At 41.7% G+C, this 13109-nt stretch overlaps 2 protein-coding genes across 12 annotated transcripts in view; both read left to right on the top strand.

The window, feature by feature from the left end:
• LOC112244872 (nuclear pore complex protein DDB_G0274915) overlaps positions 1-13109 on the top strand; it is a 710200-nt gene that overhangs the window by 553907 nt on the left and 143184 nt on the right. The gene's annotated exons all lie outside the window — the stretch shown is intronic.
• Positions 8395-13109, top strand: part of LOC112244800 (voltage-dependent calcium channel subunit alpha-2/delta-3-like) — a 58545-nt gene continuing 53830 nt past the window's right edge. Inside the window, exons 1-2 of the mRNA XM_042299492.1 lie at positions 8395-8991; positions 10567-10648. Coding sequence (XP_042155426.1) covers positions 8870-8991; positions 10567-10648 — 204 coding nt within the window. The 5' untranslated portion in view covers positions 8395-8869. The remainder of the gene's footprint in view (positions 8992-10566; positions 10649-13109) is intronic.

The following is a 13109-nucleotide window of genomic DNA, read 5'->3' as shown; positions in this document are numbered from 1 at the left end:
TTTGTGCACACTGTATACAGATTTTCTCTTGTGTTATTGACTGTACATTTGTTTATTCCATGTGTAACTCTTTATTGTTGTTTGTGTCACACTGCTTTGCTTTATCTTGGCCGGGTCGCAGTTGTAAATGAGAACTTGTTCTCAACTGGCCTACCTGGCTAAATAAAGGTGAAATAGAAAAATAAATCAAAAATCAGCAATAAGCCAATAAAGACAGGGAAATTTAATTATCATTGATCTCCACTAGATGGAGCCTGTGGAATGTGCCTACGAGTGTCTAGTTTGTGGTAAGGAGTATTGCGTTGGTCGTTCGACAGATTAGTGTCTAAATTAATATTCTATCTATTTATTGGTAGGCCTATTTGGTCGTCATTTTCTCAGCCTCACAAAGCAGTGGTGCCATTTAGACTGCTGGCTGGCGGCAATAATGTAAAACTGTGCATGTCGTAGAATAGATGGCCACCAATAGACGTTTTAGAGTAGCCTATATTGTACAACTGTCTTGTATAGCCCGCCCTACCTGAACGGTATTTTGTTTAAACCTATATTTAACTGGGCAAGTTAGTTAAGAACAAATTCTTATTTTCAATGACGGCCTAGTGGGTTAACTGCCTTGTTCAGGAGCAGAACGACAGATTTTTACCTTGTCAGCTCAGGGATTCCATCTTGCAACCTTTCCCTTACTAGTTCAACGCTCTAACCACTAGGCTACCTGCCGCCCAGGGATTCGATCTTGCAACCTTTCAGTTACATGAGCGTCCTCGCGCTCTCTCCCAGCTTGGATGGAAAGTTGTTGTGCATTAAACCAGTCTATTATTAATGCCAAATAATGCAGTCATTCCACCCTAAAATAAATAGCCCACTAGGCAATGTTTTATTATGCATTGTAGCCTAATCTCTATACTGTATTTAGCTGATATTTATCAACTTGATATACAAATTACACATCAAATAGCCTAACAATGAGGGAAAAAGTAGTCGGCTTGAGGATCAATTCAGCCACTTGTTGAACTCAGCGGGGGTTTTCTGGCTAATAGCCTAAAATGGGCTGCAATATTCAAGGTAAATGAAATTCAACTTGAAAGACTCCCCTGGTCTCCTGAAGTCCTCCTTGCTGCTTCTCTCTCTGCCTGGCTTTCTCTTAGAATAAAGTCTATCAGTGTCTGTGTTTGTTTCTCTCTTCTTCTTTTTTTTACATCGAGCCCTATAGTAGATACATTAATTAGGCAGTTGCAACTGCGTCGCCTTGCATTTTTGTGAGCAACTGTTTTACCGAGGCCTGTTGGTCCAGGTTGCGGGCATAACAGAGTATTGCCAAACCAGACAGTCTTTCATGGGACATTGTGCAATAGGCTAGAGCCTATGTCCATTGCGCTGCACACAACTTTAACTTAATCTTGATTGATGCGTGCTAAGATATACCAGAGACAAGGGACTGTTGACATTGCAACCACACAACTCATACACCGGTTCACCAGTATGAACGAAATCGCAAGCAAACAGCTTTTTCTGTTCAAGCCCTCAATATCTGTTGTCCGCTAAAGATGTTGATTTGTTTGCCTCTGCCAATTTATTGCCATCCATATACAGACGACCTGTCCCCAGAGCTTCCTATAGCCTACTGGTACAGATGCTGTCTGGGCAGACACACCTCCAGGGCCGGAAATATAGACGGTACATTGAGTGGACCTACCTGTCTCGAGGTGTACATGAGCTTTGAGTGCATTTAAGGGGCTTTCACACCGAATAGTTTGGTAGTGGTTTTCCCAAACTGTGGTGAGTTTACTCCCTTAGTTTGGTTCGTTTGGACTGTTGTGAATACCGTATCTACACTCGGGAGCGCACTAAACAACGCATGATAGTTTGCTAAAAAAAAAGGGGGGGTCTCGGTACGATTAAATTCGTACTGGAAAATAACCAGAAACGCACAGTATTATTAGCTGTTTGACTGCGAGCATTTGATGAAAGCCTATTCACGTCGCAGTTAGAGCGGCTATTGCGCTGTTTCCTCCCTTATGTTCAAATCAAATCCAATTGTATTTGTCATATGCACCGAATACAACCTTACCGTGAAATGCTTACAAGCCCTTAACCAACAATGCAGTTTTAAGAAAATAAGAGTTAAGAAAATATTTACTAAATAAACTAAAGTAAAAAATATATATAAATAAAAAGTAACACAATTAAATAACAATAATGAGGCTATATACAAGGAGTACCGGTACAGAGTCAATGTTTGGGGTACAGGTTAGTCGAGGTAATTTATACAAGTGCATAGACAATAAACAGCGAGTAGCAGCAGTGTAAAAAAGGGGGGGAGGGGTGTCAATGCAAATAGTCCGGATGGCCATTTCATTAATTGTTCACTTAATAATATATAATTAAAGGGGTTGTGTGACTGGCTGCAGGGAAGTCAGAAGCAGGAGAGCAGAACTGGGTATTAACCGGAACAGTTTAATAGTAAAACCAATTGCATCCAGAAATAACAAAATACGGGTACAAACAGAACCCATCACGAACCAGTCAATAGTACACAGGCACTTACAACAAACAATTTCACAAACAGACATGGGGGAACAGAGGGTTAAATACGTGACATGTAATGGGGGAATGAAAACCAGGTGTGTGAAAAACAAGACAAAACAAATGGAAAATTAAGGGTGGATCGGCGATGGCTAGAAGACCGGTGACGTCCGCCCGAACAAATAGAGGAACCGACTTCGGCAGAAGTTGTGACAATAATACAGAACATTAACTTTTAAACTTGGCGCTCTGGTACTGCTTCCCGTGCTGTAGCAGAGAGAACAGTTTATGACTGGTTGACTGGAGTCTTTGACTATTTTTTTGGCCTTCCTCTGACACAGCCTAGTATATAGCTCCTGGATGGCAGGAAGCTTGGCACAAGTGATGTACTGGGCCGTATGCACTATCCTCTGTAGTGCTTTGCGGTCGGATGCCGAGCAGTTGCCATACCAGGAGGTGATGCAACCAGATGCTCTCGATGGTGCAGCTGTAGAACTTTTTGAGGATCTGCGGACCCATGCCAAATTCTTTCAGTCTCCTGAGTGGGTAAAGGTGTTGTCGTGCCCTCTTCACAATCTCTAGCTGCGCAACATACATCATCATTTTTGGGAAGGGGTGTCCATAATTCGTATCACCTCTTCCTGGTCTGAAAGGAGATATTGTAGGTCCCAGTTGCTTGCACACCACAAACATCCTCTCTATGGAAATCAGATTATCAGAAGGAACAGTGTATTAGTGTAACTTCAACATTTTGTTGCCTGGATATGATTGCATTGATTGATTAACATGAATCAAGGGAGAACTTGTTTTAATTCATTAATTGAGAATTGTTTTTAGTATTTAAATTATTAATTGTGTCACACCCTGACCATAGTTTGCTTTGTATGTTTCTATGTTTGTTTGGTCAGGGTGTGATCTGAGTGGGCATTCTATGTTGTGTGTCTAGTTTGTCTGTTTCTGTGTTTGGCCTGATATGGTTCTCAATCAGAGGCAGGTGTTAGTCATTGTCTCTGATTGGGAACCATATTTAGGTAGCCTGGGTTTCACTGTGTGTTTGTGGGTGATTGTTCCTGTCTTTGTGTTTTGCACCAGATAGGGCTGTTTTGAGTTCTCACGTTTATTGTTTTCGTTAGTTTATTCATGTATAGCATCTTCATTAAAGAAACATGAATAACCACCACGCTGTGTTTTGGTCCTCCTCTCCTTCACCACAAGAGAACCGTTACAAATTGATTAAAAATAATGTTTTAACTAGATGGCTATAAGAAACTAATTAAAATGAACAAAATCAACATGGTCTCATATGATAAAATGTAAATGTTTAAAAGGTGAACATCTTAAAAACAGTCACACGGTGTCACACCCTGACCGTAGAGATCCTTTTATTCTCTATGTTTGTTTGGTCAGGGTGTGATTCGGGTGGGAAACTCCATGTTCTTTGTGTATATGTTTTGGCAGGGTATGGTTCTCAATCAGGGACAGCTGTCTATCATTGTCTCTGATTGGGAATCATACTTAGGCAGCCTTTTTTTCTTTTTGTATTTGTGGGTAGTTGTCTTTGTTAGTGGCATTATAGCCTAAGTAAGCTTCACGGTCGTTTCCTTGTTCTTTGTTTTGTTGGCGACATTTACCAATAAAATAAATGTACGCTCACCACTCTGCACCTTGGTACGGTAATTTTCAAGACGACGTTCGTGATATACGGTTTTACTTTACAGAAAGGCCATGTTTGTAAAAAAGGAATTATTGTCTTCCATGTCGATGAGTATACCAGTCAATTTTCCATGGTGTATGTTTCTATGTCTGTTCTACTTATTCTATTTCTATGTCCCAGACGGTTCTGAGAGCCACTCACCAAACAAAGCCACAGAGAATCCCTCCGTGACGCAGTCGGTTCCGTCCAAGGGAGAAGTACCCCAGAGCGTTGTTGACCACAGACAGAATCCCGCCGGTCAGCACTGTCCCCAGGTCAGCTACAGCCATGTTGACCAGGGCATAGTTCAGAGGCTGCCTCAGCTGCTTGTTAATCAGCAACAACACAATCACCGTGGAGTTCAACACAATGGTCAGTATGGTGAACATCACTATGACGACAGAGGGAAGGTTGAAGCCAGCGCGATGCAGGCGCTCCTCGCCCTCGGGGGGAGAGAGGCTGGGAGCTGCATCATGGGTAGGCTATGGAATGTCCAAGAACACACACACTCTCCAACACCTTTTCCAGGCTGGTACAATCTCTTAGTGGTGATAATGTAACAGCCCCACTTCTCCACAGGTCTCATACACTCTCTTATTGTTTATAGAATCCCACACCACTCAATCTAAGGGTATTTAGTATTTTATTTTGGTCCCCATTAGCTGTTGCAAAAGTACCAGCTACTCTTCCTGGGGGTCCACACAAAACACAAAACATGACATAATACAGAACATTAATGGAAAAGAACAGCTCAAGGACAGAACTACATCAATTTACAGACTGAGACACAGAGAGTAGCGTCTCTATCAGATATTAGGTGTTCTAAGTCGTGCGGTGTAATATCCCACAGATCCGGATTTAGCAAAGAGTAATTCCCTCAGTTGGAGATCCTTTATCCTGCTCTGCTACTGATTGTAGAACAAGTTGGCTCTCAGGAATTGCAAGTACCCTCAGAGGAATGCGTGCATTACATGACTCCAGTCAATATGATGGGAATTGTATTCTTCCCCTGATCCCCTTTCCTTCTCTGACACCCTTGATGAAAAAGTTTGTGCTGCTCCAGATAGGGGCCATCTGGAAAATGTCTGATCACCTACGCTTTTGTGCTGTCCCTGCCCTGCTGTCACAACAGTGTTAATTGACAAAGCACTCATGAATGAAACACACATGCACACACACACACACTGTCAGCGATTGGGTGCAGAGTGAAAGCGGAGTCAGGCGCAGGAGACAGGTGTAGAGGAATCCAACTGAGTTTACTCAAAGAATAAAGCACAATTCCAAAAATGGAACATACAACAAAACTCTAACACAAACACAACCACTAACGACATAAACAATCACGGACAGAACAGAAATGTATGTCAGATGGTTAAATAGGGAATGTAATGAGGGAATGTAAAACAGGTGTGTATGTAATCAGACAAAACAAAACGAAACAGAAAAATGGATCGGTAGTGACTAGAAAGCCGGTGACGTCAACCGCCGAACACCACCCGAACAAGGAGAAGGGCCGACTTCGGCGGAAGTCGTGACACACACACTCACGGGGGTCAGTGAAAGTTGAAAGTGTCAGCCTCAGACTAAGAGGTGTGTGAGTGAGAAAGGGGAACAAAAGGTCACTATTCTCTCCTGATTGATCTGACCTGTCCAGACTTCCTTACTTATCTAGAACAGAGCTGTGTGTGTGTGTTACTATTCAGTGTATTTACTTTCTGTAACAATTTTCATAAGATAATGTGTGTTTTATATATTACGCTTTTTATTATTTTGTCTTATGATAATCTTGGACTCTAATTTGAATTTAGATGAAGCAGGGAGAATGTTTGAGATTGATGTCGAAATTGGATGTATATCCATGTCGAGAAACTACTTCAAAATCGGCCACTAGGGGCAACAGTAAGCATTATTACCATCAAGTAGGCTTGGGTTTTGCTAGGGTGTTGTGGACTGGGTGGCGGATGGTCGGAATCCCATGACTCTGGATCAGAATTAGTTTGAACCCTATCCCAACCTTAACTCTTATCTTCACCATTTGGAATCAATGCCTTAACTTAACCCTTAACTTCGAAATGTGACGTTTGGAGAAATGGAATGATATAGAGCAGCAGGAGCAGCAAAAACACTTTGAAATGTGTCTTTTGATGGAACTTGGATCAACGTCTAATTCTGCAGTGAGACTGTGAGATCTTGTTGAGATTAAGAATTATTTGTTTTATAATTCACATTTTTCAGGGGGTGCTTCAGCACCCTTAGCACCCTTACATCCCGTGGCTATGGTTGTCAGAACAATCCTCATTGTAAGAAGATAGATATGATAACTTTAAAGTAGACTACACTTCAATAAAGGGTATTTGACTGTGACTGGATGGTTAGAGTTGGTTTGCAAGAAGGAAACAAACATAGGGATATAGGGTGGGTCCCTATTCCCTATCGTGCACTAGTTTTGACCAGGACCCATAGGGCTGTGGTCAAAAGCAGTGCACTATATAGGGAATATGGTGCCATTTAGGAAGCATCCATATAGGGTACAAGACTATTCAGAATTGGACACGACTGGCTGTGTGGTAGAGACACTTCCTGAGCCATATAACATTTCTCGCTTTGCAATGACTTGCGCGAAAATCAGGACCTGGGACAGCGCCTCCAGCAACTACACTGAAATCAGACCCATGGACAGTTCCATTGATGGCGGCAGCTCATTAATGGCGAGGCTGTTTCTACATGGGCTTACGGTACTCTACATTATTGAAGTATAATATAGGGGGGAATTAATAAAGAGAGCTATTCAATGCCGTGTTCTTATACGAGTTTAACCGGCTATATCTATCCTATCTGTTGCCAATAGTTGAGTTTATTGGAACAAAATCCCTCTCACTGAATAGGCCTATGTGGCGCCGGTCTTGAGTGCAACTCGGATAAAGTGTCGCGGAACGCGGGGCAAACTTTTTATTTGAAGTCGATAGTTAATTAAAAGCAGCGACTCTCCTCGCACTAGATGTGATTGCGGCCCCGACAGAGGAGAGGCTGTGACCGCGTGCCGTAGCGGTTGATATTGTCCATCATCATGAGCCTTATCTGCACGTTCCCAGCCTGGCAGAGGCTCCTCGCGCCTTTGATGTACGACGTAATTACCAAGCTAATAATGGCCTAGCGCCGAAACGCTGCATGCGTGGCGGGAAATCCATCCGCCTTGACATCATTATCACGTTTAGAAAGAGGACCTCTCGAGTACTTCAGAATGGAGAGGGTGCTGTTTGATACACAAAGTGGCCAATAACATAACTGTGAGCGCAAATTTAGTTTTAAAAGCAGTGTTGGACAATGTGGCCTAAGAGGACATCCTCATAGAGGACAGTTTAGTAATTGACCAGTGAAAAATATGGGCTATCTTCCATATTATGGGCTAGCCCACTCCCAACATTAACTCTAATATTCATTTAGTCTTGCTGACTGAAACAATTTGTAATTGGAATTCACATAGGCCTGTGCACTGCAGTGTATGGCATTGTGGCTATAGCCCACCTAAAACATGCACTTAATGCTTACTTATCTGTAAGTAATCAAAACTTGTCATGAAAACAATTTCAGGAAAAATCGCTTAAAATGTGGAGCCTGCGCATTAGGCCAAAGTAAGAGCGGAATACCACTAGGCCACTTTATCAATGTCTTGACATACACATCGATCTTTGATTAGCCTAATAAACGCTTAATCAGTCATGTCGATTTAATGGAAGGTGTGCACATTGCACGGTTCTATCGTTTCATCCACTACCGACTTGAAAGACAACGAGCGGTAGCACAGGCGGTGCAATCTGCCTCAAACAGCAAAGTAACGTCTAAAACACTCCAGGAAGCAAAAAGCAGGTCAAAGCTATTTTGAGTCAAATTCACATCTGGAAGACTGTAGGAAGAAAATGCTATCTAGGCCGAGAACTCTCATGCTTATTCAGAATGTATGCGCCATAGGAATAGATTTTGTTTCTGCGGTAATGTTCTCGGTACTGTGGTCCCTCCTCGAAGCGCGAGTGTCGATCCGTCACGCTGCACTGCCTTGAATGAACCCGTCGAATCCCCCTGTGATGCACGCGCGCGCTCCCGCGTGAAAGTTTCGTGTTTTACCTCTTCACCTTTTCACCTTCTTTCCGGGGTTCTTACAGCAAGTGATGCGGCTAGGTTACCCCCCACACACATATTGGTCCTTTTCGCTCATGCTCTCTCGCGCCCTGCTTCGCGCTCTTTGCTCTACCTGCAACACCTCGTTTTACTCCCCCAGTGTTCCCTGGGATAGCAGCTGAGGTGGTTTTCAGATTGAGCTCCGCAAATCTGGGAAAATCCCCACGAGAGAATATCGTCATTTGCTTGAGAGACGATAACAGTAATTGTAACGTTTTCCAGAAATGGAGGCTTGACTTGAGTTTCTTGCTGTCCCTCCCTGTACCGACGTTCATAGTTCAACCATCTCCTTCAGCACGCGGGTCCCTTCAGGAGTGACAACTGGCACCTTGGACGTGGGACTGGCGCGAGGGAGGCGGCACGAATGTGCCGGGTCTGTATGTGCTGCTTTTTGCGCTGAGTGCGTTTTCGGGACTAGTAAAAGAAGAGCTTGCGCGTGCCATTGTACCGGGTCGGTTGTCGGGAAGACTCGTGAAGATGCTGTGGAATTGGAGGATCCTCTTTCCACACGTGTGCTGCGCCAGCTTCCTTCTGTTCTGGATTATGCTGGGCACGGTGGTGGAGGTGATGGGGTCCCAGCCAGGGATTCCTCTCTCAGTGTGAGTGGAAGGTTTCATATTCATATTTTACAACCTTTCAGGTACTCAGTAAGTCACACCTCTGCATATTGTTGAGTTTTTCAGCTGCTAGAGTACCTGAAGTGTGTAAGTAGTGGACTTGTTATATAAACAAATGTAAACAAGCAGCATGTAATGACATTGTAACAACAACAAGCATAATAATAATAATAATAATGTATGTTGTTTGTAAATTATTTATTAGTGTTGGTGTCCAAATAAATACGTTTAAAAAATGGGCGTACTCTTTACCCTAATAATATCTGGCATGATAAAAATAATAGCTCAAATCAACACACGGATAATACGTACACACCATTTAAATGTAGCCTACAGATGTCTTTATTTTAAACAGAGTGTTGTCTTTGATACACATATGTCTAAAATCGCTGCTATACAAAATACTGCACTTGCCATTTTCATGTTCCAGGTTAACCCTGACTGCATTTGAGACACCACAGTCTGAAACAATCTAGAGGCTACTTGGGAAGACTTGAGCAACATTTTAAATCAACCTTCTCCACATAAATCATCAGTTTATAGCACATCAATACGCACCAAATAAACATTAGTAAACAGCTACATTGAATGAAGTACTTGTCTACAATGTAGAGTATTTGCCATACTGTTGATGGACTCGGTCCTCTCAGCTCAAACTCAACACGCTCCAACAATGTATTTCTTATATGAGGGTCTTGTGGTTTTTCGAGAACAGGAGTATCTTCAAGAACATAGTTTATCCTCAGCCATATGACACACAGACAATAGATATCCATGGATCTATGATTTTATCTAGATATCCATAGATGTATGATTTTATCTAGATATCCATGGATCTATGATTTTATCTAGATATCCATAGATGTATGATTTTATCTAGATATCCATGGATCTATGATTTTATCTAGATATCCATGGATGTATGATTTTATCTAGATATCCATGGATCTATGATTTTATCTAGATATCCATGGATGTATGATTTTATCTAGATATCCATGGATGTATGATTTTATCTAGATATCCATGGATGTATGATTTTATCTAGATATCCATGGATCTATGATTTTATCTAGATATCCATAGATGTATGATTTTATCTAGATATCCATGGATGTATGATTTTATCTAGATATCCATGGATGTATGATTTTATCTAGATATCCATGGATCTATGATTTTATCTAGATATCCATGGATCTATGATTTTATCTAGATATCCATGGATGTATGATTTTATCTAGATATCCATGGATGTATGATTTTATCTAGATATCCATGGATGTATGATTTTATCTAGATATCCATAGATGTATGATTTTATCTAGATATCCATGGATCTATGATTTTATCTAGATATCCATGGATGTATGATTTTATCTAGATATCCATGGATCTATGATTTTATCTAGATATCCATGGATGTATGATTTCATGCGTAGAGATTTGTTTTGAAATGTCTTACTGACATAATGTGTGTGATCTCACCAAGTCAACTATTTTCACCTGTTAAAATACCAAAATATCACAATGTAGCAATGTTCTGTTCACTTCCAGGGTGAAGTTATGGGCCTCAGCGTTTGGTGGAGAAATTAAATCAATTTCTGCAAAATACTCTGGTTCCCAGCTGCTGCAGAAGGTATCTCTTTCTTCCCTCAATCTTCCTTATACTCATTCCTGCCCACGCACACACACATTTTCACGTTATGGTGAGCTCATGCACACATGCACGCACGCACACACACACACACACACACACACACACACACACACACACACACACACACACACACACACACACACACACACACACACACACACACACACACACACACACACACACACACACACACACACTGTACGCTGTAATGCTGCATTCTCCTTTAATGACTGCTGATACAATTCTGTGTCCCAGTTAAATATGGATGTTGGGTCAGAAAGGACTCAGGTGTGTTGTACAGAGGCCCGTGTGTGTGTGTGTGTGTGTTTGTGTGTGTGTGTTTGTGTGTGTGTGTGTACTGGACATGGCCCATTAACCACAGCACTGTTTCTTCTCTAATCTCATTTCCAGTTCACTCCCTGGAGTCAAGAGTTTCAACCCCAGGATATGAATGGGACAAAGAGGCACATTTAATACAAGTGTGTGGAGTGGGATAGGCTGGGATGGGTTGGAGTCAATAGGTGGGGTTCAGGGACAGAGAGGGGGGGGGCAATAGAGGGATCAAGAGAGAGAAAGAGATAAAGAGAGATGGGTTTGGAGGCGATAGGTGGGGTTCAGAGAGTGAGGGGGGGAGATAGAGGGAACAAGAGAGAGATAAAGAGAGATGGGTTTGCAGAAAACCCCCTAAGTGAAAGTAAATGACCACTTGGGGGCAGACGTGGGCTCTCCCGTGTGAAAAGTGGTACTGTTGTGTACACTACAGCACCTGTCATCCAAGTGGAGGCAATGCATGCTGGTCAGTGTTGAACGTTTCCAGTAGCTTTCCCAAAATGCTCAGTTTTTCAGGAATGTCAATTGGAAGATAAAAGGAAATAAGCAGGAAATTGTGAATCTTCCAATCAGGATTTCTGGAAAATCTGTGAATCTTCAAAAATGAACCAGAATTTTGAAACCCTAATGCGGGAGCCAGAGCTCTGGCTGGGCCTGTGTGTGTCTCACAGTACTTCAGGAAAGGCAAACTCTTTTAACAATAAGATGTGTTCTTTGGAGTTTCCATTGGCAATCTATTGTTTGTGTGTTTGTAATGTTGATAGGTTACGTTAAAAGAAAAGCATGTCTGTTCTCTTGGCAATGTGGTCAGTGTTATGGGCATTATGGAGTCTGAGCACTATGTACAGCACCTTCAGAAAGTCTTCACACCCCTGGACTTATTACACATATTGTTGTATTACAGCCTGAATTCAAAATGGATTTTATCGCTTATTTTTCTCACCCGTCTACAGACAATAACCCGTAATCAAAAATAGAAAACGTGATTTTTTTAAATGGTTGCAAATGTATTGAAAATGAAATACGGAAATATCTCATTTACATAAGTATTCACACCCCTGAGTCAATACTTTGTAGAAGCACCATTGGCTGTGATTACATCTGTGAGTCTTTCTGGGTAAGTCTCTAAGATCTTTGGAGACCTCTAATTGTACAATATTTGCCCAATATTCGAATTCAAAATTCTTCAAGCTGTGTCAAGTTGATTGTTGATCATCGCTAGACAGCCATTTTCATGTCTTGCAATATATTTTCAAGACGATTTTAAGTCAGAACTGTAACTATGCCACTCAGGAACATTCAATATCATCTTGGTAAGCAACTGTGTTTTAGGTTGGTGTCCTGCTGAAAGGTGAATTCGTCTCCCAGTGTCTGTTGGAAAGCAGACTGCACGAATCAAGTTTTCCTCTAGGATTTTTGCCTGTGCTTATAGTTGTATACCGTTTATTTTTATCCTGAAAGATTCCTTAGGCCTTGTCGATAACAAGCATACACATAACATGATGCAGCCACCCTCATGCTTGAAAATATGAAGAATGGTACTCAGTGATGTGATGTGTTGGATTTTCCTCAAATATAATGCTTTGTGTTCAGGACAAAACGTTAATTTCTTTGCCACATTTTTTGCAAAATAGTTGTGGCAAAAAGGAGGCATGTTTTGGAATATTTTGTTTTCTGTAAAGGTTTCCTTCTTTTCATTCTGTAATTTAAGTTAGTATTGTGGAGTAACTACAATGTGGTTGATCAGTTTTCTCAGTTTTCTCAAATCACAACTATTAAACTCTTAACGGTTTTAAAATGGATTGGCTGAATTACCCAAGGGCGCCAGGTGGTTGGAGTTGTCGACCAAGCAGCTTGACAGTGATATGATGCCAAGTTTTTGAACTACCGGTAGTTTCTTTGAGAAGATATATGAAGCCATCTGAGCATTTGAACAACAGCACAAATACACCTGTTTCACTTTGGCATGTCAAAAACCGAATGACCCCTGCTGCACACGCTGCCACTGTTTTGAACAGATTAGAGCAGCCAGCTCACGAATGAACGAGTGCACCAGGGAAAACGCAATACGAACGCAGATGCAATAAGTGAAAACACGTGATCTGAAAGG

Source organism: Oncorhynchus tshawytscha, linkage group LG02 (assembly GCF_018296145.1).
Source record: "Oncorhynchus tshawytscha isolate Ot180627B linkage group LG02, Otsh_v2.0, whole genome shotgun sequence".
In the NCBI taxonomy this organism is placed as follows: Eukaryota; Metazoa; Chordata; class Actinopteri; order Salmoniformes; family Salmonidae; genus Oncorhynchus; species Oncorhynchus tshawytscha.
This window is presented reverse-complemented; position numbering and strand designations above follow the sequence as displayed.